Genomic DNA, 23,043 nt, shown 5'->3' on the forward strand with positions numbered 1-23,043 from the left:
TATATTTTTTCTGACTAATTTTAATACCTCATATATATACAAACTCGGTATCGTAAGCAATCTGAGTTCACGAAATTTACTTCTACAACTACTACGAAAATGAGAATGTGTAATGATGCGGATTATTTTCTTTTGTAATCTAAATATTATAAACAAATCATTAGTGACACCCCAGAAGGCAATACCGTACTGTACTCGGAAATAAAATGACGCATAATATAATGAAATTAAAGTGTCTAGGTTAAGAACAAAGGAGAGTGTATAAGCCATATAAACAATAGAAGATAAATTTTGGCATAAATTGTTTATATGATGTTTCCATTTAAGTTTGTCGTCTAGGTTTAATCCTAAGAATTTCGTATTTGAAGCACATTCCAACGTTGATTTTATGTTTGTACTTCTCAGATAAATTGTGTAAGCTCACAACCTGTGTTGCAAAGCCTCGCGGAAGCTATCTAAGTTTTGGGTTCATAAAATGTAATATGCAGTTATCGCTTCTATAAATATTGATTTCGTCGTACATATTGTTATTAGCTATGTTGTAGTTTTGCAATTACGGTATATCCAATTTTGTATTCCATTATTTATAGAAACGTGTGTTATTAATATTGGGTGATTTAATTTTATTGTATTCATACATTCTGACTTTGTTAGTTGTTTGGAAGATGATTTTCCTACGTTGATCTCCTTGGATTCAGTTGTCTCCACCCCTACCCCCACCCACTGCTATAAATCTCTTTGATAATCTCATCATCAAATATGAAAGGAGAGAAGTAGAGAGAAACGAAGAAGAAATTAAAGAAACAGAAGTAGCTGTGAAACATCCTAGTGGGCGCCACATTGAGCCATCCCGAGGAAGAAGAATCGCTGTAGCGACTTCTGTAGATTCTCACATGGATAGGAAAATTAAAGAAACTTAGAGTATTTGAGGAATTGTATTGATAATGAAAGGGGGGGGGGACGACTGAAGCAGCACAATTTGCATTATCAAGTTCGCTGCCGCTCATACTGACACGGTAATTCAAAAAACACCGGCGCTTTATATACATAAGTGTGAAGAACGAACATTATTTGTTGCGACAAATTAAAGAAAAGCAATGCTATGAACTAGAAGCTACCACATGAGCAACCATGGACCATAGAAGCTCAGTGGTAGAGTGCTTACCACCTTTAATGCATGCATGGGGTCCCTAGTTCGATTCCAGCCCGCACTAAGTGGATTTTATGACAGACAGTGTGCGCGTGGTTTTTCTCGGGGTTCTTCCATTTCCTTCCAATTTCTTCGTTCCTCTATTTCATTCACTATCATTTTCCTTTAATCTTGGGGAGACGTTAAAAAAAGAAAGAGAGCAGCCATCTTTAATCCATAAATAATAGAGCAGAGGAAGCAATGAATCGATACAAGTAAAGATAAGAGAGCGGAACTGCCACGCACGCTGAGCGTCGAAAGGTAGCGAATGTGTTAACCTAACATGCAGTTCATCATTTCTCATATTGGTTTCAGGTTTTATAGTCGTCATTTCATGAGCACAAGTATGACTATATTTCTATAAGGAAAGTAATTATTCTTCAGAAACGTTTATACTTACATAAATGCATTCACAATACAGATGTAATTCTGTGTACAATGAAATTATTCTTCAGTTAAATATAAGAAAAGATTTTGAAAAATAAACTGTAAGTTCCATTATTTAAAATAGCTCTGTGGTTGTTGGTAGTGTTTAGCATAAAACTTCAACACAGGCATGCTGTAAGGGATCATTGTTGCTGGTGCCGTAACGTCCGTTCGTTTGTCGTAATTCAACAAGAGATCTTGCAGAGGGCTAAAGCCGTGGACATTCAGCATCACTGTGGGTTTCAAGTTGGATATTTTGCCCCGGATACATCCTGAAATGAAAAGGAATTTTAAGTTTAATCCTCGCGCACTAACGACTAGAAACGCACTGAATGCAGAATGATAAAAAACTAAAATGAAAGATTTAAGAGTTAGAACTATAATAGATGGCCCGCTGGTGTCTCCTTAAACGTTGTGTCTTACAGGTGTAATATAATTCAAGACATAAACCCAGGCACTAAAGAGTCATTAACCAGTAGTGTAATTTTAAATTTGATCCCCTCTTATTATACGCGTCAGCTGACCACATTTATTATTATTATCATCATCATCATCATCATCATCATCATAGGTATTCTGCCATTATTGGCAGGTCACTTGCTGCAGCTAAGAAGCTTTCATGCTCCACCGTCTTCCGCTAACCTCTTCGTCTTCACGTACGATTTTTCTATTTTGATATCGTCCATTAATTGTAGTCTCCTTCGCTCCCTCCGTCTCTTTCCTGCCACCATATCTCTTAGCACGTTCCTCATGGTACAGTTCTTTTTTAGCCAATGTAACTAGTTTCTTTTCCTCTTAATAATATCTAAAATTTTTCTTTTCTCTCTCACCTTTTCTAACACTCTCTCATTCATTTTCCGCTCGCCCCAGCTAATTCTTTCCATTCTTCTCCACATCCACATTTCGAAAGCTTCGAGTCTTTTCCATCATTTTTGCATAATGTCCATTTATGACCCACACAATACAATACCTCGTACGAAGCATTTTATAAGTCTTTTTCTCAACTCTATTCAAGGTCCCACAAAATAGATTTTTCTTTCTCCTAAAGGCTTTTTTTTAGCTATTATTTCACATTCATATTTCATATCAATATAGGGAACGGAACTTCATGTGCTAAAAGACTCAGAACTATTTATTTATTTATTTATGTGCTATAAATTTTGAAAATACGATAAAACTAGAAAAATATGACAAAAAAAAAATATTTCGCAATAGAAACTTAAATATTACGTGTATTGTGAACGTCTTAAATTCAGTTTTAAAATGCCTTCTAGCGAGCTATTCTTTGAAAGCGTCGAAGTAGACCACCATAGTTTTCTCCCTTGTAAATTTGTGACGATTATCCCTAAAAAGCATCTTATATTGCGATAAAGATCGCTGCACATCACAAGAAACAATTCTCGCATATTTGAAACACGAAATTTCACTAACACTGAAATTGACATCTTCCTTCACCACTCCCCTTCGAAAACACGCGCAATTTTACAAGATGTTTAAAAACCTAGGTTTCTTTCAAAAATGTCTGTAAATTTACACATTAGTACTTGTCTGTTAGCTCCAGGAAGTTCTTTCAGTTTCGTTCCAACTATGCGGATTTCACCCATTGAAGCTGACAGTGTTCGATGACGATTCAAGCTTTTCTATACAACGAGAAAGAAAAGGCAGGTTTGTTGACATGAATGCTAACTCGAGTTTTACGAAGGGATCTTTTAACAGTTCTTGTAGAATTTCTGTGGACGATGCTTCGTCTTTGTCGAGATCATTTACGACAGATACGCATTGTTCAAAGTTCTGGGACTCAACGGCTTCCAACCAAGGGCTCCATCGTGTAACTATAGGAGTGGGCGGAAGAGGAATCCCAGGATATTTTTGATTAAAAATGTCTATGCTTTTAGGTGAGTTGATAAAAGCTTTCTTTTCATTTGAAACAATTTATCGACCTTGGAATAAAGGACTCTTATCTTTTTACATATTCTATGCAACGCATGAGCCACACAGGTGACATGTACGATTTTGGGGTAGCTAACGGCAAGGCCTACTGCAGCTTTTTTCATTTAAGCTGCAGCATTTGTAACAAGAAGAACAACATTGTGAAATTTTATATCTTCTGGCCACAATAGTTGCATTGCTTCCTGTGACAGGACAGGCTGCCCCATCAGCATTTGTGCACCCGTTGTTTTCGCGAATTTTGTGTTTCGCTCACTTGGAGCGGTGTGACTGAGCGCTCCGCTCAGTTACATTCTGAACACCACTGTTGTCTAAACTTGACTGGCAACAGTGACAACACATGATGAGGGAGCAGCAGTGTGAATCGACAAGTGGGCAGGTTGAAGGAAAATAATAAAAGAAAAATGCAACTATAAATAATTATTTGTAAGTAAATTAATAAAACAAAAATTGTTAAAGGACTTGTTTTGTTTTAACCTGTCGGTAAAGGTAAAAAAACTAAATGTGCTCGAAAAATAACAAGTAAGCCATATTCGTAAAGAAGCCAGCCACTGCAAGTAAACATCGCATGTCACGTACTAATGTCAACAAAAAAATTAAAACAAATGATATGTGTATACGGTATACGACACACTAAAGCATGCTTAGCATTCGTAACATTATAGAATTCTTTTGATATTACCGTAAAAACATATGCGCATATTAAAATTAAATCTACAATATTGATACATTATTTATGTAAGCCAATATAATAACATTTATTTCAAATACTTCACTCATAACCTAACCTATTTTTTTGGATACTGCATATCAGTGCTACAAAAAGTAAATATAAAGTTTCTTGCGCCAGTCAATATTAGTAAAAATTAATAATTTGTATACACTCTAAAGGATCAGTAAATATAGAACATCGTGCATATAATAAGCGCACAATACAAACGCATTACTTTGTATTGAATTCTTTTAACCTTAAGCTAAAGTTTAAAACATATATCCATAAAAAGCGCTTGAAAAAAAATTAATCTATATTTGATATAGGCCTATATAATAGCGAAATATTACTTCAAATTATAGCTATAAAAATATCTAACAACCACTGTAATAATATAACATTGCTACATAACTGTATTATTTCTAAAAACTGTGCTAGCTAATATATTTATCTGTAAAGAATGTTTAAAGTATCAGTACTAAGTTAAATTCAATTTAAATAAAAGTTCGCCAGTCGCGACTATCAAGTGTCAGGTAGTTAGTCACTTTGCATTCAAATTAATATTTCACTAGTGAATCATCTGTTCGGACAAAAACAGAACTGAAGATAAAAACAATTATATCAAGTGGCAAGTATAATATAATAGTTCAGTGCATCCGTAAAAAGGAAATAATTAAAAATAATAAATGAATAATAAATACAAATATAAATAAAAAATCAAGCTTCTTTCTAAACATATGAAATAACATACTTTGCTACTGTCGTCTGAACTTTCATTTATTCTGAAAAAACTTTTAAAAATGTAGAAAAATTATTTTTATTGCATATAGTATTTTGTGTTTCCTTGTTCTAAATATCATGTTTCTTTTAATTACTTGTCAATCTCAGTGTTATGTTAAACGGTATCAATAATTAAAGTGAGTGACGTTACCTAGTCATTATTGAAGCTACTATTTACGCCAAAAGATTGTTTATTTGTGGCGAGCATTATCTGTTGTGTATATGAATACTATTTTGTAATAAAATGTAGTATTATAAAAACAAATATGGTAAATAAATACGTATGGTTTTTAATAACAAGTCTACGCAAATGTATTCTAAAACTTCAAAGTCTAGATTGCATCATCTCTCTACATCCACGCTACATCTAACAACTTCGTAAATCACAACATTGTAAAAATTTATATTAAAGGCTTGAATGGTAAGTTGTCAATTACGACCCAAGAATGTTGTAGTATTAATATTAGTATTCTTATTTAAATTCACTATTTCTTGATACACTGTTTTCGGAGCGTGCGCTCCTGCTACTGAGATTCCGGATAACGAGAGGTTATTAAAATTTTGTTTCGTATTTTAATCACTAATACCCTCCACCGTTACCGTCACCGTTACATTTTAGATTATGAGACTCAGACGCTTGTGAAAAATAGCTGCAATCAAGAGTGTGAATTTCGTGGACTGCTAGTTGTGTAGTTTACTTCGTCGTAAAAAAAAGTGGACATGGGTGGAAATCGGCGTAATCGACAAAGAGACTGTGCAAGTGCAAGTGAATCTGGTGGTGCGGCCGTGTCAGAGTCAGATAAAGTAGTGTGTTGTGAGAACCCAGCTAGAGATGAGTATCATGTACAATGTTGTCTGTGTGATCGCTGGTATCACCGCGTGTGTAGTCAAATGACGGAAGAAGAATGGAATGCTCAAAATGAACTTGAGGATGATGCACCCATTGAAGCATTATGGAAATGCGGACAGTGCAAACCACGTAAGGTGATGGAGAAGGAGAACGAAGTCTGTCTTTGGATGCGATGGAGCAGATGCTTATCCGTATGTTTGAGAAGTATAATGAAAAGGGACATTGTGAGTTGAGGTCAAAAATCAAGGAAGATTTTCAGATGGAGATGAAGGTTATCCAAGAGGATTTACGGGATAGTAGGGAGCAATTGGAGAACAAGATTGAAGAAGTTAGCAAGAAGTGTGACAGGACGAGCGCCTCGTTAACTCAACAGGTAAATGAATTGTCACGAAAGATGGACGGAACTCAGTAGGAGATTCAAGATTTGAAGAATACTGTCTGTAAACTCGAGGAAGTGGCAATACTAACAGAGAAAAAGGTGAGTCAGCAATTTGAAGAAGTAAATAGAAGAATCGACCAGGTATCGAAGAGCTGCGTAGCAGGTATGGCACAATGTCAGGACAGGATGCAGGATGAGATTGCAGATGTGAAGCATGAGGTGTTGCAGATGACTACGACACAGATAGAAGATCGTTTAGCCAAAGAACAGTTAAAAGTCATGCAGAAAACTGATGAATGTAAAAAGGTGATAGAAGAAGTTTCTGAAAGAATGATTAGAGCCAACGCGGTGATAAATAATCAACTGCAAGATTGTCGCGCGGAAGTGAGTCAGTCGAAGGCTGTCATGTGGCAAAACACTTCGGAACTGTGGAAAGTACAAGAAAAGTTGGCTTGTCAGGAGTTAGCAATCGCGTCACTTCAACAAAGGATTGAGCAGGAATGGCGAAGACATAGTTCAGGCGTAGAAGAGGAAACAGAAGTGAAGCGGCAATACAATCCTGCTCAATCTCCAAGCTTAGATGCAAGGCGCAATAGAAGTGATTCCAGTGGTACCTGCTGTGGAAGAAGTGCCCTCAATAGTACGGCGGCTTCTCGGAGCAAGGAACCTGAGGTGCACCCAAGTTATCGGAGAAGACGAAGGAGACGGATCAAGACCAGTTCGTCTGATGAGAGCGGGTATTCAGAAGAAGATGGATGGTCCCCGAAGACGGAAAGAAGGAACCGACAAAGAAGACAGCTTTCTTCTAGTGGTAACGGGAATGGAAACGCCAGAAGACTAACGAATCGTCGCGGAGCCTATCCGGAAGCAGCTCAAAACTATAGGGAGGAAATGGAAAAGGAAGAAGACGAAGAGGAACTGAAATTGCGATTGACGGATATAAAATCGTTCACGCACTATCCACCAGAGAGAGGTGATTTGTCAGCTCAAGCATTTATCATACAGTTTGAACGAGAGTGTGCTCTAATGGACGTGCGACCTAGTCAGGCGCTTAAGGTATTACCGTTCGTACTAAGAGACGCAGTGCTATCATGGTATTATTCCAATGTGAACAAATTCCTCACGTATGCCGACTTCAAGCAAATGTTCTTAAGACATTATCATTCCGAAGACGTGACATGTGCTAGGCTAACGCGCCTTAAGACTACCATTCAACCCTCAGGTTGATGGGAGTGTTGAACGTTTTGTTACAAATAGATTCTGTCAGATTAGGGACTTAGATTCACAGAGCAGTGAAGCCCAGATTTGCAACACTATCATAACCTTGCTACCCGTCCAGTATCAGAGACAGTTGGTTTCATCACGAAGCCAGGAGTTAGCAGAAATTCTTGAAACAGTCCGACGACTTGAACTGATTCACGACACATGGGAAGCAAAACGGAAGACAGGAAGAGATGGCGCTAGAAGATGGGAGGACGGTGAAGAGGTGATTACTCGTAAAGCTAAAGTAGGAGCTATATCGAAGAGCCAGGAGGATAAGACAGAGCCTGCGAACACAAAAGAAGAATCACCGTACGAAGGACGAGATGGTGCAAGAGGACGCGGGAACTATCGACGCGGCAGACGAGGTGGTCGTGCACGTTCTTGGAGGGGAAGTAGACGGCCAGGAAGGAAATGGCACACACGAAGAATATGAAAGAGATGGCCCTAGATCCTCCCAAGAGGATATTCAGCACCGTTGGGATCCTCGGGGAAGTCCAGATTCAAAAAACTAAATGAAGTATCCACCTCGCGGGTCGGAGGTAGGTACGACTTGTGAGAAGATCCATGAGAAAAGTGTAAATGAGGATATACCTGAGGAAGTGTATAGTGGTGTATATAGTCCTTTATGTGTACATGAGTATGAGTGTAGGAATGAGGTAAATATTTTTCGAGTTAAATTTCAATGTATAGCTGGACAAGAGTGGGAGTATAACACAGATTTTGAAAATATTGATGACGTGAAGACTGACTTTGAACGAATAAAAGAATGGTCTGGTATCATACGAGTATATGTGTTGGATGAAGTTGTGCAAGCACTTGTTGATAGCGGTGCGGAGGTGACGTTGTGTAGTCTAGAGTTGTGGAAAAAGGTTACGAAGATTATATCACATCCGAAATTGAAACCAGCACCCCACATAGTTCTTGTCGATTATAGTGAAACCAGGAAGAAAATGGTGAAAGGAGAAGTATATCTTTCTGTGACAATTAAGGGAATACAGACGGATGTTCGAGCTTTTGTGGTCGACGGGCTCAACCAAGATCTTCTACTGGGTCGTAATTACATGAGCAAGTTTCAAGTCAGAATGAATTTTGGAAATGGCATGGTAACCATTCAAACTGGGAAACAAGAAGTCGTAGTACCCATGGTTCAAGCGAAGGAGGAAGAAAATACGTGTAATATGATTAATGAGTTGAGTGTGGATTACCATCTCCCTGTAAACGTCGTAGAAGAATGAAGTGAATGCAAATGCCATCCAGAGGAAGTATGCAGCTCACAGGTATGTGGATGCGATCATGAAGATCTGAAAGAAGTTTTAAATCAGTGGAACAGCGTATTGATGCAACAAGAAGATTCGTATGATGAAGTAGGTCAAGGCAAAGTGATGATTGCAACCTGAGACGAATTACGCTGGCACAAATAAAGGATCAAGCTCTTGTGGAATCTTTGTATGACCCACTTGTTCAGGAGATTCAATGTTTGGCTTGCTGCCCAAAGAAAGTGGAAGTCATGGAAGTCAGGAAAAAAGCGACTAAAAAGTGTCTGTACGCTACTCCAGAAGAAGTAAAAAAAGTGGTGAAAAAAACTAATATTGCTCCGGAACACAAAGAAATGTTGTTCAATGTGCTGATGAAGAAAAAAAAAAGATTTCGCCCATTTCCCAGGAAAATGTAACAAGTTTAAGTACACCATCCAGGTTACCACTGAAGATCCAATTGTAAAACGATCTTACCCAATTCCACTGTATTATCGAGATAAGGCAAGGGAGCAGATCCAAAAATGGTTGCGTCAAGGTATCATTGAGCCTGCAGTGTCAAAACATCACCATCCCCTGGTAATAGTCAGAAAGAAGAACTCGGATGAGGTTAGAGTCTGTCTTGATTTGGTCCAACTTTTATAAATTCGTATCTTTAACAAATCTGAAGGTCGAACGCCTCGATGACCTCTTTGCAAGATTTAATGAGATGACCTGTGCAACGTCTCTTGACTTGGTGCATTCCTACTGCCAGATCGAGTTAACTGAAGACTGTATGGATCTTGTAGCATTCTCTTTTGAAGGTCAGATGTATCGGCATTGCAGAGTACCCTTTGGTTACAAGAATGGTGGAGCTTGTTTAATGGCAGCGTAGCAGAGAGTGTTGGGAGTTGCTGTTCTTAAAAAGATCTTACTGTATATAAATAATATTTTAATTCCAAAGACTAATCCAGTAGCTCATATCGAGTTATTAGATCAAGTATTGTATAAGTTAAAAGAAGCAAATATGACAGTCGATTTAAAGAAATGCGCATTTATGGTATCTGAGGCAAATTTCTTAGGTTTTGTGGTAACACCGGTAGGAATAGCGAAAAATCCAGAGTACGTGGATATAGTTAAATCATTGCCAAGGCCAACAACTATAAAAACATTGCAAAGGACCTTAAAATTTTTTCACTAGTGCTCCAAGTTTATACATAATTTTGCTCGTAAGTCAGCACCATTATACCAGCTGCTTAAACAAGGGAAGAAATGGACCTGGTTGCCTGAACATACAAATTGTTTCGAAGAAATAAAACATGAGATCTGTAAAAACATACTTTTGGTGCATCCAAATATGTCAAAAGACTTCATTATCATAGTTGACGGCTCAACTATTGGGACTGCTGCTATTTTGACACAAGATTATGAAGATGAGAAACGAGTTATTGGTTTCACAGGACACATACTTAAGCCTTGCGAATCTCGCTATACCATTACCGAAATAGAGATGTTGGGTGTTGTGAAAGCTATAAGAAAATGGCGTAACCTATTGATAGGGCATCATGTGATCGTACAAACTGACCATCAAGCATTAGTGCACTTTAAGAGCATAAAATATTGGAATACAAGGCTGTATCGGTGGTGTATCGAGATGCAAGATGTGGAGTTGGAAATCCAATACATACCTGGAGTAACCATTGTAGCAGCGGATACTTTGTCTCGTATCACCGTATGCCAATCACCTAAAATTGTTACAATTTTGAATTTTCATGTCCTTCCAGGAGATTTAGCAAATATGACCAGTGAAGATTAAAAGCAATACCAGCGTAAAGATCCACAATTAATAAAGTATATTGATGCTCTGGAGCAAGATCAGACCAATGTACCAAAAATAAGTTGGAACAAAACTGTACGACTCTATTATAAGATCGAACAAGGTGTGCTGTTAAAACGTGATTTTCATTTAAAAGATAAATGGAGGATAGTTGTACCCAAAAGTTTAGTAAAGAGAGTACTGAGATGTTACCATGATGACAGAGGTCATTTTGGATATGCGAAGACACACACGATGCTTCTAGAAAATTTCGTTTGGGAAGATATGTATACTGATGTGCGACAATACATCCGCAATTCTGTATTGTGTATGAAACACAAAGCTGATCCTCATCCTCTCTCAAGGAAGTTACAGTCGGTCACCGTCTCGAGAGCCCGAGAGTTACTATCAGTTGATGTGGTAGGGAAGCTTCCAACCAACAAGTCAAACATGTCATATTTACGTGCATGGATGTGTTTACCAGACATCTAGTAGCGTACCCAATGAGACGAGCTACAACTGCTGCAATTCTGAGGTGCATGGATTTGTATTTTATGCATTTAGGTATTCCGGACGCCATTATATGTGACAACGGTCCATGTTTTGTATCCAGTAAATTCTTAGGGTCAATGGCTAGTAAAGGAGTTAAAGTATATCACACCACACCATACCATCCTCAAGCAAATCCCGTGCAGAGGATGCATAGAGAAATGAATAGGCTTTGGAGGTTGTATTGTGCTGGACAACATGTAAATTGGAGTAAGCATTTGTGGAATATCGTTATGTTACTGAATTATACTATTGTAAAAAATTTGAACGTTGCTCCAGTCCAAGCACATCTAAACGTGAAGGATGTAACGCCTGTGATGAAACAACTGTTCCAAGAGGAGACTGATGAAGACGGAAATTCGTGGGACAACCGGCTACTTATGATTGCACACCGTAAGAAGTCTCAAATGGCGAAGAAGAATCAACGTACCAACGAAAAACTGACATCGGATCGGCATGCTAATGTAGGCGATCTTATATTCCTCAGGGCACATCCCATCAGTGATGCAGCAGATAAAAAAAATGTTCGATCTGTACTCAGGACCGTACTTATGTGTTCGTAAGCCAAGTCTTAAGGTTGTGGAACTGATTGATCCGAACAATGGGAAATCGATAGGACACCGATCCAAACATCAATATAAATTGTGGAAGCCCATTAAGAAAGAATACTGGAAATGGCAAAAAAAGGTAAAAAAAATTGTGCCAGTCAACTTTTAAAGGACTTGCCTAATGAATACTGCAAATAGATTGCGGGCTGTACATATTTCAAAATATTGTATATATATATAAGTGTATGTGTCAGGTTTCATTTATTTGTGTATTATCTTGTTCTTATAAGTATCTGTGGAACTAAGTGAAAGTTAATCTGTGAATGCTTAGTGACGGCACAGGGATCAACCTATTCGGACGCCATATGTGACAGGACAGGCTGCCCCATCAGCATTTGTGCACCCGTTGTTTTCGCGAATTTTGTTTCGCTCACTTGGAGCGGTGTGACTGAGCGCTCCGCTCAGTTACATTCTGAACACCACTGTTGTCTAAACTTGACTGGCAACAGTGACAACACATGATGAGGGAGCAGCAGTGTGAATCGACAAGTGGGCAGGTTGAAGGAAAATAATAAAAGAAAAATGCAACTATAAATAATTATTTGTAAGTAAATTAATAAAACAAAAATTGTTAAAGGACTTGTTTTGTTTTAACCTGTCGGTAAAGGTAAAAAAACTAAATGTGCTCGAAAAATAACAAGTAAGCCATATTCGTAAAGAAGCCAGCCACTGCAAGTAAACATCGCATGTCACGTACTAATGTCAACAAAAAATTAAAACAAATGATATGTGTATACGGTATACGACACACTAAAGCATGCTTAGCATTCGTAACATTATAGAATTCTTTTGATATTACCGTAAAAACATATGCGCATATTAAAATTAAATCTACAATATTGATACATTATTTATGTAAGCCAATATAATAACATTTATTTCAAATACTTCACTCATAACCTAACCTATTTTTTTGGATACTGCATATCAGTGCTACAAAAAGTAAATATAAAGTTTCTTGCGCCAGTCAATATTAGTAAAAATTAATAATTTGTATACACTCTAAAGGATCAGTAAATATAGAACATCGTGCATATAATAAGCGCACAATACAAACGCATTACTTTGTATTGAATTCTTTTAACCTTAAGCTAAAGTTTAAAACATATATCCATAAAAAGCGCTTGAAAAAAAATTAATCTATATTTGATATAGGCCTATATAATAGCGAAATATTACTTCAAATTATAGCTATAAAAATATCTAACAACCACTGTAATAATATAACATTGCTACATAACTGTATTATTTCTAAAAACTGTGCTAGCTAATATATTTATCTGTAAAGAATGTTTAAAGTATCAGTACTAAGTTAAATTCAATTTAAATAAAAGTTCGCCAGTCGCGACTATCAAGTGTCAGGTAGTTAGTCACTTTGCATTCAAATTAATATTTCACTAGTGAATCATCTGTTCGGACAAAAACAGAACTGAAGATAAAAACAATTATATCAAGTGGCAAGTATAATATAATAGTTCAGTGCATCCGTAAAAAGGAAATAATTAAAAATAATAAATGAATAATAAATACAAATATAAATAAAAAATCAAGCTTCTTTCTAAACATATGAAATAACATACTTTGCTACTGTCGTCTGAACTTTCATTTATTCTGAAAAAACTTTTAAAAATGTAGAAAAATTATTTTTATTGCATATAGTATTTTGTGTTTCCTTGTTCTAAATATCATGTTTCTTTTAATTACTTGTCAATCTCAGTGTTATGTTAAACGGTATCAATAATTAAAGTGAATGACGTTACCTAGTCATTATTGAAGCTACTATTTACGCCAAAAGATTGTTTATTTGTGGCGAGCATTATCTGTTGTGTATATGAATACTATTTTGTAATAAAATGTAGTATTATAAAAACAAATATAGTAAATAAATACGTATGGTTTTTAATAACAAGTCTACGCAAATGTATTCTAAAACTTCAAAGTCTAGATTGCATCATCTCTCTACATCCACGCTACATCTAACAACTTCGTAAATCACAACATTGTAAAAATTTATATTAAAGGCTCGAATGGTAAGTTGTCAATTACAACCCAAGAATGTTATAGTATTAATATTAGTATTCTTATTTAAATTCACTATTTCTTGATACACTGTTTTCGGAGCGTGCGCTCCTGCTACTGAGATTCCAGATAACGGGAGGTTATTAAAATTTTGTTTCGTATTTTAATCACTAATACCCTCCACCGTTACCGTCACCGTTACATTCCTTGACTATATTCTCTCTAACTTAGAACCTCGTTGTGTTGTCCCATGCAGAAAACTTTTTCCCTCGGATCACTATTCCTTGGATGTTTCTTTCGATTTCCTTCCCTCCACTACTACAAACCAGCCCCTCAAAAGTAGGTCACAACTTCTTTGGAAGAAAACCCCCTGGGGTGACATCTGCCGGGCTATTGAACTATTTCCTTGGTGTTTGTTAGAGGTAGGAACTGTTGACGACGCTGTGGACTTATTTACATCTGTTGTCCACTCAGCCATAAAGGACTTTGTGCCGGTGAAAGCATCAAAATCGAACAGGTTTCCGGTCTGGTACGACAATGAACTTCGTGAACTTCTTAAAAACAAAAAAACTTGCCTGGACTCTATGGAAATCACATCCGAGTGACTACACATACAAAAACTTTGCTAGAATTAGAAGTCTTGCCAAGAAGGTACAGCGGCGTAAATATTTTGAATACATGGACTCAATTGGTGATTTTACTGTTAGTAACCCTAAAGTCTTTTGGTCTGTAATTAAATCTAGAACATAATCTCCGGGCATACCGGCAACAGTTCAAGATGAAAATACTGTAGCGAGTGATGATCAACGACCAGACCTCTTCAATAACCACTTCTGCAAAACATTTACTTCCCTTCTCTCTACAACCCATCTCCCCCCTCTCCACCCCATCTGTTCGGACACCTTATCCATTCTCTCTACCACCCCGGGCGAAGTTCTGGCTCTCTTGCTATCGTTATCTCCACATAGATCACTTGAACCCAATAAAATTAGTCCTCTCTTTCTCGACAAAACTGCTTCAGTTATTGCGGTTCCTGTATCTATCTTATTCAATAGATGCTTTAAGGAAGGATATTATCCCACCAGTTGGAAACTAGCTCACGTGACCCCAATATATAAATCAGGACTTAAAGATCATGTATCCTCCTATAGGCCAATATCTCTTCTTTCTGTAATATCAATTATCTGCGAAAAAATAAAAAAAGACAGGCTACTTAAATTCACCTCACCTTACATCCATAGTTCTCAGCACGGCTTTGTACCGAAAAGCTCAAGTCTCTCAAACTTAAGTACTCTTCTTTCCTGTGCAGTCAAATGTATGAATAACAATACTCAATTAGATGTTATCTACTTTGATCTCTCGAAGGCCTTTGATTCTGTCAGTCACATTCATCTTCTTCATAAACTCTCCAATAGATTTAATGTACATGGCAAATTTCTCTCTCTAATCACAAGCTACTTGAAGGACCGTAAACAGAGAGTTGTTCTTTCATGGGCGACTTCTAACCCCCAACCTGTGATCTCAGGGGTGCCTCAGGGGAGTGTACTTGGGCCTCTGCTGTTTGTCCTGTATATGGATGATCTCTACACGCACTTATCAGCTCAACCTAGTGGCCTTCTCCTTTTTGCTGACGATTGTAAGTTATACAGAGAAATATCGTGTCTCCATGACATAATTGCTCTACAGGAAGACATAAATTACCTTACAAGCTGGTGTGAAATGTGGCACTTGAAACTCAACAGTAAGAAATGTGACAGTATTACTATTACTTTGAAAAAGTCTCCTGTCCCCTCCACATACCATATCAACGATTCCCCTATCACACATTCTGCTAGTCATAACGATCTTGGTGTCATCTTTGATTCAAAACTCACCTTCTCTGACCACATCTCCTCAATACTAAAGAATTCAATGCGCATGTTGGGACTTCTTTATCGATTCACCGAACTACGCGCTGTTTCTTCATTAGCAACTTTTTATAAGACTTTAATAGCGCCCAAGATCGAATACTGCTCTCCCATATGGGCCATGGCAGCACCTACACATCTCTCCAGACTTGATTCTGTTCTCAATTTCTTCATCGCTATAGTCCGTTTTCGTGTTCCTGCACTTCGAATATTATCTAAGAAGGAGCTCTTGCGACATCTTAATATTCAGACTCCTGAAGTACGCAGAATTATCTCTGACCTGAAATATCTACATAAAATAGTTAATGGAAGCTTAAGATCGGAAATATTACTTCAGGAACTATCCTTACGTGTCCCTTCCCGCATCACCCGGAATACCCACCTATTTCATCTTGCCCGTCCTAGGTTGGCTGTTACACAGAGGTCTCTTTTTTATAGAATACCAAACTGTTATAATCAAGTAACAACTGATGTGGACATTTTTTCGAGCTACCCAGTGTTTGAAAGAGCAATTAACGAGCTTTGACGGAATAGTTTTACTTTTACACTCTTTTTTCTAGGTTGTTATTGTTGTCTTGTTTTTTTTTCTTTCTTTTGTTAGCATGTCCCTGTGTAAAATGGCAAAGTTATGCTGTATCTGGGAATTTGTTCAATAAATAAAAATAAATACATGTGTAGCAGCAGATAGCTCTTTACACACTAGCAAATAATTTTTCGTCAACACAGTTTCGTCAGCATTACTTAGCACTCCTACAATCACGTTTCCCATTTTTTTTTTTTTTTTTTTTTTTTTTTTTTTACCACTGGAGTCTGTAGTTTCGTCCATACGTACCCAAGTATTTTTTGATGCGCAGATTTCGAGCGAATATGTTGTAAAGTTTGCTCGTAACACCTGTGCAGATAAGTTTTTCGCAATGTTGATTCGTCAAGCAGTTCAAAGTTCGTATATTTCACGAGAAACTTTCGTAATTCAGGATTCTTTAATTTAAACAGTGGAATATCTATTTATTTTATTTGTTTATTTATTTAACAATCACCAGATACAGCTCAGAGGCCATTTTACACTGGATATCTATTAACAACAATAACAATGGAAAGGATTTGGGAAGGTATCGGCCAGGGCCTGTTGGTAGGTACTATCCCAGCATTTACCTGGTAGGACAGGAAAACCCTGGAAAACCTCAGTCAGGATGGCCGGCAGTGGGAATCGAACCCACGACCTCGCGAATGCGAAGCCAACGCTCTAGCACTTGAGGTACTTCGCTCGGCAAACAGAGCTACTTCGCTCGGTGATTTTCGGATACAAAAGCTCTGCACAAATCCATTGAAAAAGCGGACAATTTTGACGGTTCGCCAGAACTAGACGCAATTGGTTGACCATAAATGCCTGACTCTTGTTCAAACGTGAAGCGGCAGCAAAATGCTTCCTACTCTCCAAATGCTGCATAATTTGTGAACGTTGGTCAGCCGCGACAGATTTACCACACGGTTGGCAAAATAGCACTTTGCCATCAGTAGAAAATACATCTTTATATTAGTCACAGAACGCTGGAAACGAGATGAAACACTTGCCTTCATTTTAGTCATTTTACAGTAAGGAAACACACACATTGCTAAAGCACCACTCAGAACACAATAAACGAAAAGACACGTAGTTACAACATTCAAAGTCCTGTAATGTTGTAACTGGCTTGTGGCTGGGTAGAATTCCCTCAACAGGACCTTATATGTAGATTAAAGTAAGGCGCCAGAAGTCTGCCAGTCAACGTGCTCAAAGACAAAACAAAGCTGTCACACTTAATATGAAAGAGATGGGGGGAAATAAGCAGTTTTTCTTTCGAAGATTTCGATGTAGCAGGCCTCAATGAGTGATTTTATGTTTTTAAAACGAAAATTCTTAAAATGTGTATTTACATACGGAAAACTGGAAAATATGTGTTTTTATGTAAAATGAAATTTGCTGTGGTGACATAAAAGGATATGATCAGCATTTTGGCAAAAGAAAGATCCTCTATCTCACTGAAGAAAAAACATTTATTTAAATAAAGTTCCGTTTCCTACTAATAATACTACCCAGATATCGAAAACTAGCCATCTGTTCTATTTTATCCCCACCTACTTCTATATCTGACACCGACTGCTTCTTTCTAATCACTATGGCTTTTGTTTTTCTAACATTTATTTTCATCCCATATTCTTCACAGCCCTTTTCTAACACCTTATTGATTTTCTTTTCAGATTCTGCAACAAGCTCCATATTATCTGCAAACCGTATACATCTAAACATTCTGCTTCCTCCTACTGAAATGCCCTCTTCATTTTGTAGGATCTTTTTAGATAGATATTAAATATTGTAAGCGAGAGACAGCATCCCTGTCGAATTGCCACATTGTCTACCCTTAATTTGTCATCTGTTTTGGCTGTAATCCAGAAGTTAGAAAATTAATCTGCAAAGGATAGTTCTAATTATTCCCCACCCCCAAAAAAAGAAAGAAAGAAAAAGCCCAAACAATGGCAATAATAGTAATGACTTCTCAAAATCAATCTAGCGGAAATTAAAATCATAGAGTTAATAGAAACAAGAATTTTAGGAATGATTTTTTAAAAAATGCATCAAAAGATTGCAATCTTGACCAATAATTAGATTTTGGATCAGGGGATTTTTGAACGGCCCGTAAATCGAATTTTCGTTTTTTTTTTTTTTTTTTTTTTTATTTATTTACGGAATAGGCACATCATACTGAGTTAAGTGATAGTTTGGGTTTGGCTACACTGCATGTACTTCTCCAGATATAAGGCGTACAAGAAAATTTTTGATTGAAATATATTGGATCTTTTGATCCAAGAAATGGAAAAATGTGTCATTGTAGAAATAAGAGAAGAAATTAGAACAAGGATGATCATTCTGATAGGCAAGAGGAACGAATATGTAATTGCAGCCATGAAACAGGTATTATAGTAACAATTCTGACGCCAATCAGGTGAATCATGTAACAGATATTAGTAAGAGACTTGTAAATAACGCTTCAAATATTAGTGTTCCACCACATAACAATCAGATGAGCGAAAATTTTATAAACCGTCATAATTTTAGTAATTCAATTGATGTTAGGCCTCCACGACCTACTTTTGTGAACGCTCTATCAAGTAATACGAATTTCCCATGCAGGTTTCCTTTTCCAAACTAGATTTGCCCTGCGTGAAGAGTGCTCACGGCAGGGAACAAATATTGGGTTGTACAGTCAGCGATAACAGTTCTTTCCGTTTGCTAAAATTTATTTTGGAAATAATGGTGGTGGGGCTGGAGCGTACAGAAAGTTACATTCTTTTTAATTTACTGAAAACTGTATTCAAATTGCTCTTTCATTCTGAAATTATTTACGAAGCTAATTTCAGCAAACGGAAATAACTTTTATCGCTGACTGTACCAATTCCAGTAATGCATTCAATCCAGAATGTGAGATTCTATAAGAATCTAATTAATGTAATTCAGTTGGGATAGCGATGTTTGATCTGATGAAGAAGAAACGAAAGGTGTTAGTAAAGTATAGTACCGCTCCATGCCACTGCTGAAATCAGTATTAAAGTTATGAAACGAAGAGTTTTTCGCTTTGTGTGATTCAGGAGCATCCGTTAGCTTATTAAATTGAGGAGGAAATTCAAAATTTTCACGGTAGCTTCAAAATTGATCAACATGTTTTGTAAAGTGGAAAAGGTTAATGAAGGTATAAAAAAATCATTTTTCTTCTGTAGATGAAATAAAGATAAAAGTTCACAGAGAATCGAATATATTGTTCAAACTTTCGTAATGAAGATCCTGGGAAACACTATTCGATCCGCAAATTGTTATTAATAGTTTAGTAGTAATGTGTGTAGTAGGTGTCAGTCCAGTTAGCATTCATTTAAACGTGGAACCAAATTATTCGGTGTTAAAGATTTTGGTATTGTAACAAACGAAGATTATGATAAAAATGAACTTATCATTTGGTATAAAAAAACTATTTATGCTGACTACCGTAGACCCGAGAAAATTAGAAATGAAGAATAGAACGCAACCCAAGAAGGAAGGTATAAAATTAAAGGAAGTGACATAGTATTTTTGTTATATAAAGTACCACTTCTTTGTAAACATAAAGTCTCTGGAAAGGTATTTGAGATAGTAAATCCACTTACTGGAGAATCTTGCGGTGTTCATTCTACAGATCATATGAAAATTTGGTGACTTATTCAAAAAAAAAAAATTGGATGGATCTTGCTTAAGAGGCCTCATCACTGCGAAATTAAAATACCGTTAATTTTACAGTAATTATATGATATCTTCAAATAGATAAAAGATAATCGAAAAGTGGAACAAGATCTCCCTAGACAATATTATTTTGCGTGAGATACCGTTATTACGACTCACTTATCTGCTTTCGATTTCCAGCCATTTAGAACATCGGCATTCATTTTTGCGTTTCTAAATAAATGCAAACGGAAAGCTACTAGGTGACTCGAGATAACGGTACCTCATGCAAAATAACATCGTCTAGGGAGGTCTTGATCCGCTTTTTGATAATCTTTTATCTATTTGAAGATATCATATAATTACTGTAAAATTAGCGGTATTTTAATTTCGCAGTGATAGGAACTCTTAAAAAAGCATGTAAGTGAAAAAGTATTAGATTTGATAGATCAAAGCAGTTCTAATGTGGATTCAAATGAACCTAAAACTTCTGTCAATATTAATCTTTCAGATGAAACCAAAGTAAACATATCTGTGTTCGATACTAATGAATATAATCAGTTGAATGTTGAATTGTTATTGGAAGAATTCATGAAATGTGATTCATACGTACAATATTTGAAAGTTAAACTGAATTGTTCAACGGAATTAGGAACTACTAATTCGTATTTGATATATGCGAAACTATACATGCTTTCGATAAGAAAAAATAAATTTTATAACGCCTCCTCTTCCCCCCAAAAAATTGGGATATGTTGTACGTCTCCTACAAGGCTCACAGGACATGAACTGAGATCGAATTTGTAAGCTATCCTTTCATAAGAAATATAGTGTAGTCTGTATGTAGATAAAGGAACGCTCTTGAAAATCATATAAATACTTCAGGGGAAGATCAGGGCTGCGGTGGCTCAGTAGTAGAGCGTTCACCTCTGATGGATGGGATCCTTGGTTCGATCCCAGCTTGCACCAAGTGAGCTTTGTAATAGACAAACACCGTGTGCGTGGATTTTCTTAGGATTCTCCCGTTTCCTTCCACTTTCTTCATTCCACCATTTCATTCATTTCTCGTCATCACCGTTTCCTTTAGCCTAGCCGGCATAACCGTGAAACGTAAAACTTCAAGATTTCATTTTTTTTTTCATTTCATTTCAGGGAAGAACAAATGGTAAAACACAATCGCATTGCGTTAATTATAGATGCATGTAAACGTATGATTCTCAAAAATAAGTATTAAAAACTTTTTAAACATGATTTACAACGGTAAAAGTTTGTTTCTGTCCAATTCATTTTTAGCACCGAGAAGGGTACCTTAATGTAGGTGACAGTTCACTAAATTTTCTAATGCAGGTAGAAAATTTCAATCTTTGGATGAAAGTAATAATCACACACGAAAACTTTTTTTTTTTTTTTTTTATCTCGACCAATGAAAAACGTGAACTTAAATAAACAAGCAATTGCATATCAGTCCGAAAATGTAACAATCCTTTAGCGAAATCTAGGATTGCAAGCCAGGTTTTTCTCTGGCAATTAAAAGAAGAAATATGATAGTCTTACCTCTAAGTACTGTTGATTTCGGTACCGGAAGTCCAATCAAGTACCTTCGCACAAAATCGTTAGCTGTGTTGACCGCAATCTGATAGTTACGCAAATTAATCGCCACAAGATCCGGATCCGGGTCATTATTGAAAATGGTGTGTGTTAAAAGATAAACCAGATAATTAGCCAGATAATCTCTGTTGTCTTCGATCACCCACATCATAGCAGCGTAGCAAGTGGCGAAGAGATTTCTTAAGTACTCGCTCTCCAAGTGCTTCTGATCTGATCGCAGCAACCAATAAGCAGAGAGGAAAAAGTCCAGTCCAACTCGCGACATCATTAGGTCAATGAAGCTAGCAGCGTGCAGAGGAGAGTGAATGAACTTGGCTATTCGACGTGCTGCTCGGTATCTTAATTTCGTCGCATCTTTACCAGGTATCAAAGGTAGGCCTAAGATACTTTCTCGGACTTTCCTAAGCTCGTTCTCTCGTTTGGCTTTTGTGTAAGGGGTCTGACTTAAATCGACTTCAAGCTGTGTTAACATAAAATTCAATTTCTCCAACGTGTCAGCCTCTGGCAACCCTAAGTTTTTCGCTTGGTTTCCAATGGGAGGTACGTAGAGTAGCTCAGCCTCCCCTTCATCAATTTCTAACGGACAGTAAGCAGCGTTTAGGAACATGGTTTCTTTCTCTGCGTTTCACATCACTAACTTGCCATTGCTAAGGTTATAAAAGTAAAAAAAAGTATTTATTTTCACACATTGTTAGCTATTTAAAGTTACAACCATACAGGCTTAGAATAAGCACGGTATCAACAGCTGCATAATTATAGAGAATAAGGCGCACAGACACAGATTTATGTTGCTGCAATAAAGAAATAGATACTACATATCAAATTACATTTCAATGTTCTTTATTTTAGAAAAAAAATGCAAAAATTTAAGTTAAACCTATCTTCTATTATTACATTACAGCCAGGGCCTTACTATATTAAACAGACATTATGATCAAAAATTTTTAATAATATTTTACCAAGACACTAGAATTCAATTTTTGGATCCAAAAATCTAATATATTTCAGTCAAAAATTTTCTTGTAAGCCTTATATCTGGAGAACTACATATAGTGTAGCGAAACCCAAAGTATCACTTAACTTAGTATGATGTGATTATTCTGTTATATATATATATATATATATATATATATATATAAAACTCGACTTAGGGGCCGTTCGAAAATTTTGTGGCCCCTGATCCACAAAGTAGTTATTGGCCAAGACCATAATCTTTTGATCCATTTATTACATCATTCCTAAAATCCTTGTAAAATTACACAACACTCTTGTTGTAGGAAAGAAATAATAAAAAAAAAATCACATAATAACACTCTTGTTGTAGGAAAGTAATAATAGGAAAAATTGTAGAAATTATTATTCGATGGAAAAAATCACATGTAATTAAAAGTATATTATAAATGAAATGATTAAAAGATAAATATGTACTGTAAATGTAATAAAAGCAATACTTTTAGCAACCATCAAATAAATATATTTAATAACCAGGGTAAGGACTCAGACAACTTTAATTTAAGCCTATGTCTCAAAATG

General features: G+C 36.5%; 1 protein-coding gene across 1 annotated transcript; it reads right to left on the reverse strand.

Annotated features, from left to right (window-relative positions):
• Nucleotides 1-1,453: 1,453 nt before the first annotated feature.
• Nucleotides 1,454-22,151, reverse strand: LOC145665015 (uncharacterized). The gene is made up of 2 exons (XM_081732213.1): nucleotides 21,457-22,151; nucleotides 1,454-1,887 (listed from the first exon to the last, which is right to left on the reverse strand). The coding sequence occupies exons 1-2, from the start codon at nucleotides 22,115-22,117 to the stop codon at nucleotides 1,688-1,690; spliced, it is 861 nt and encodes a 286-aa protein (XP_081588339.1). The 5' UTR covers nucleotides 22,118-22,151; the 3' UTR covers nucleotides 1,454-1,687.
• Nucleotides 22,152-23,043: the final 892 nt, after the last annotated feature.

Source organism: Thermobia domestica, chromosome 11 (genome assembly GCF_964235325.1).
Source record: "Thermobia domestica chromosome 11, izTheDome1.hap1.1, whole genome shotgun sequence".
NCBI lineage: Eukaryota > Metazoa > Arthropoda > Insecta > Zygentoma > Lepismatidae > Thermobia > Thermobia domestica.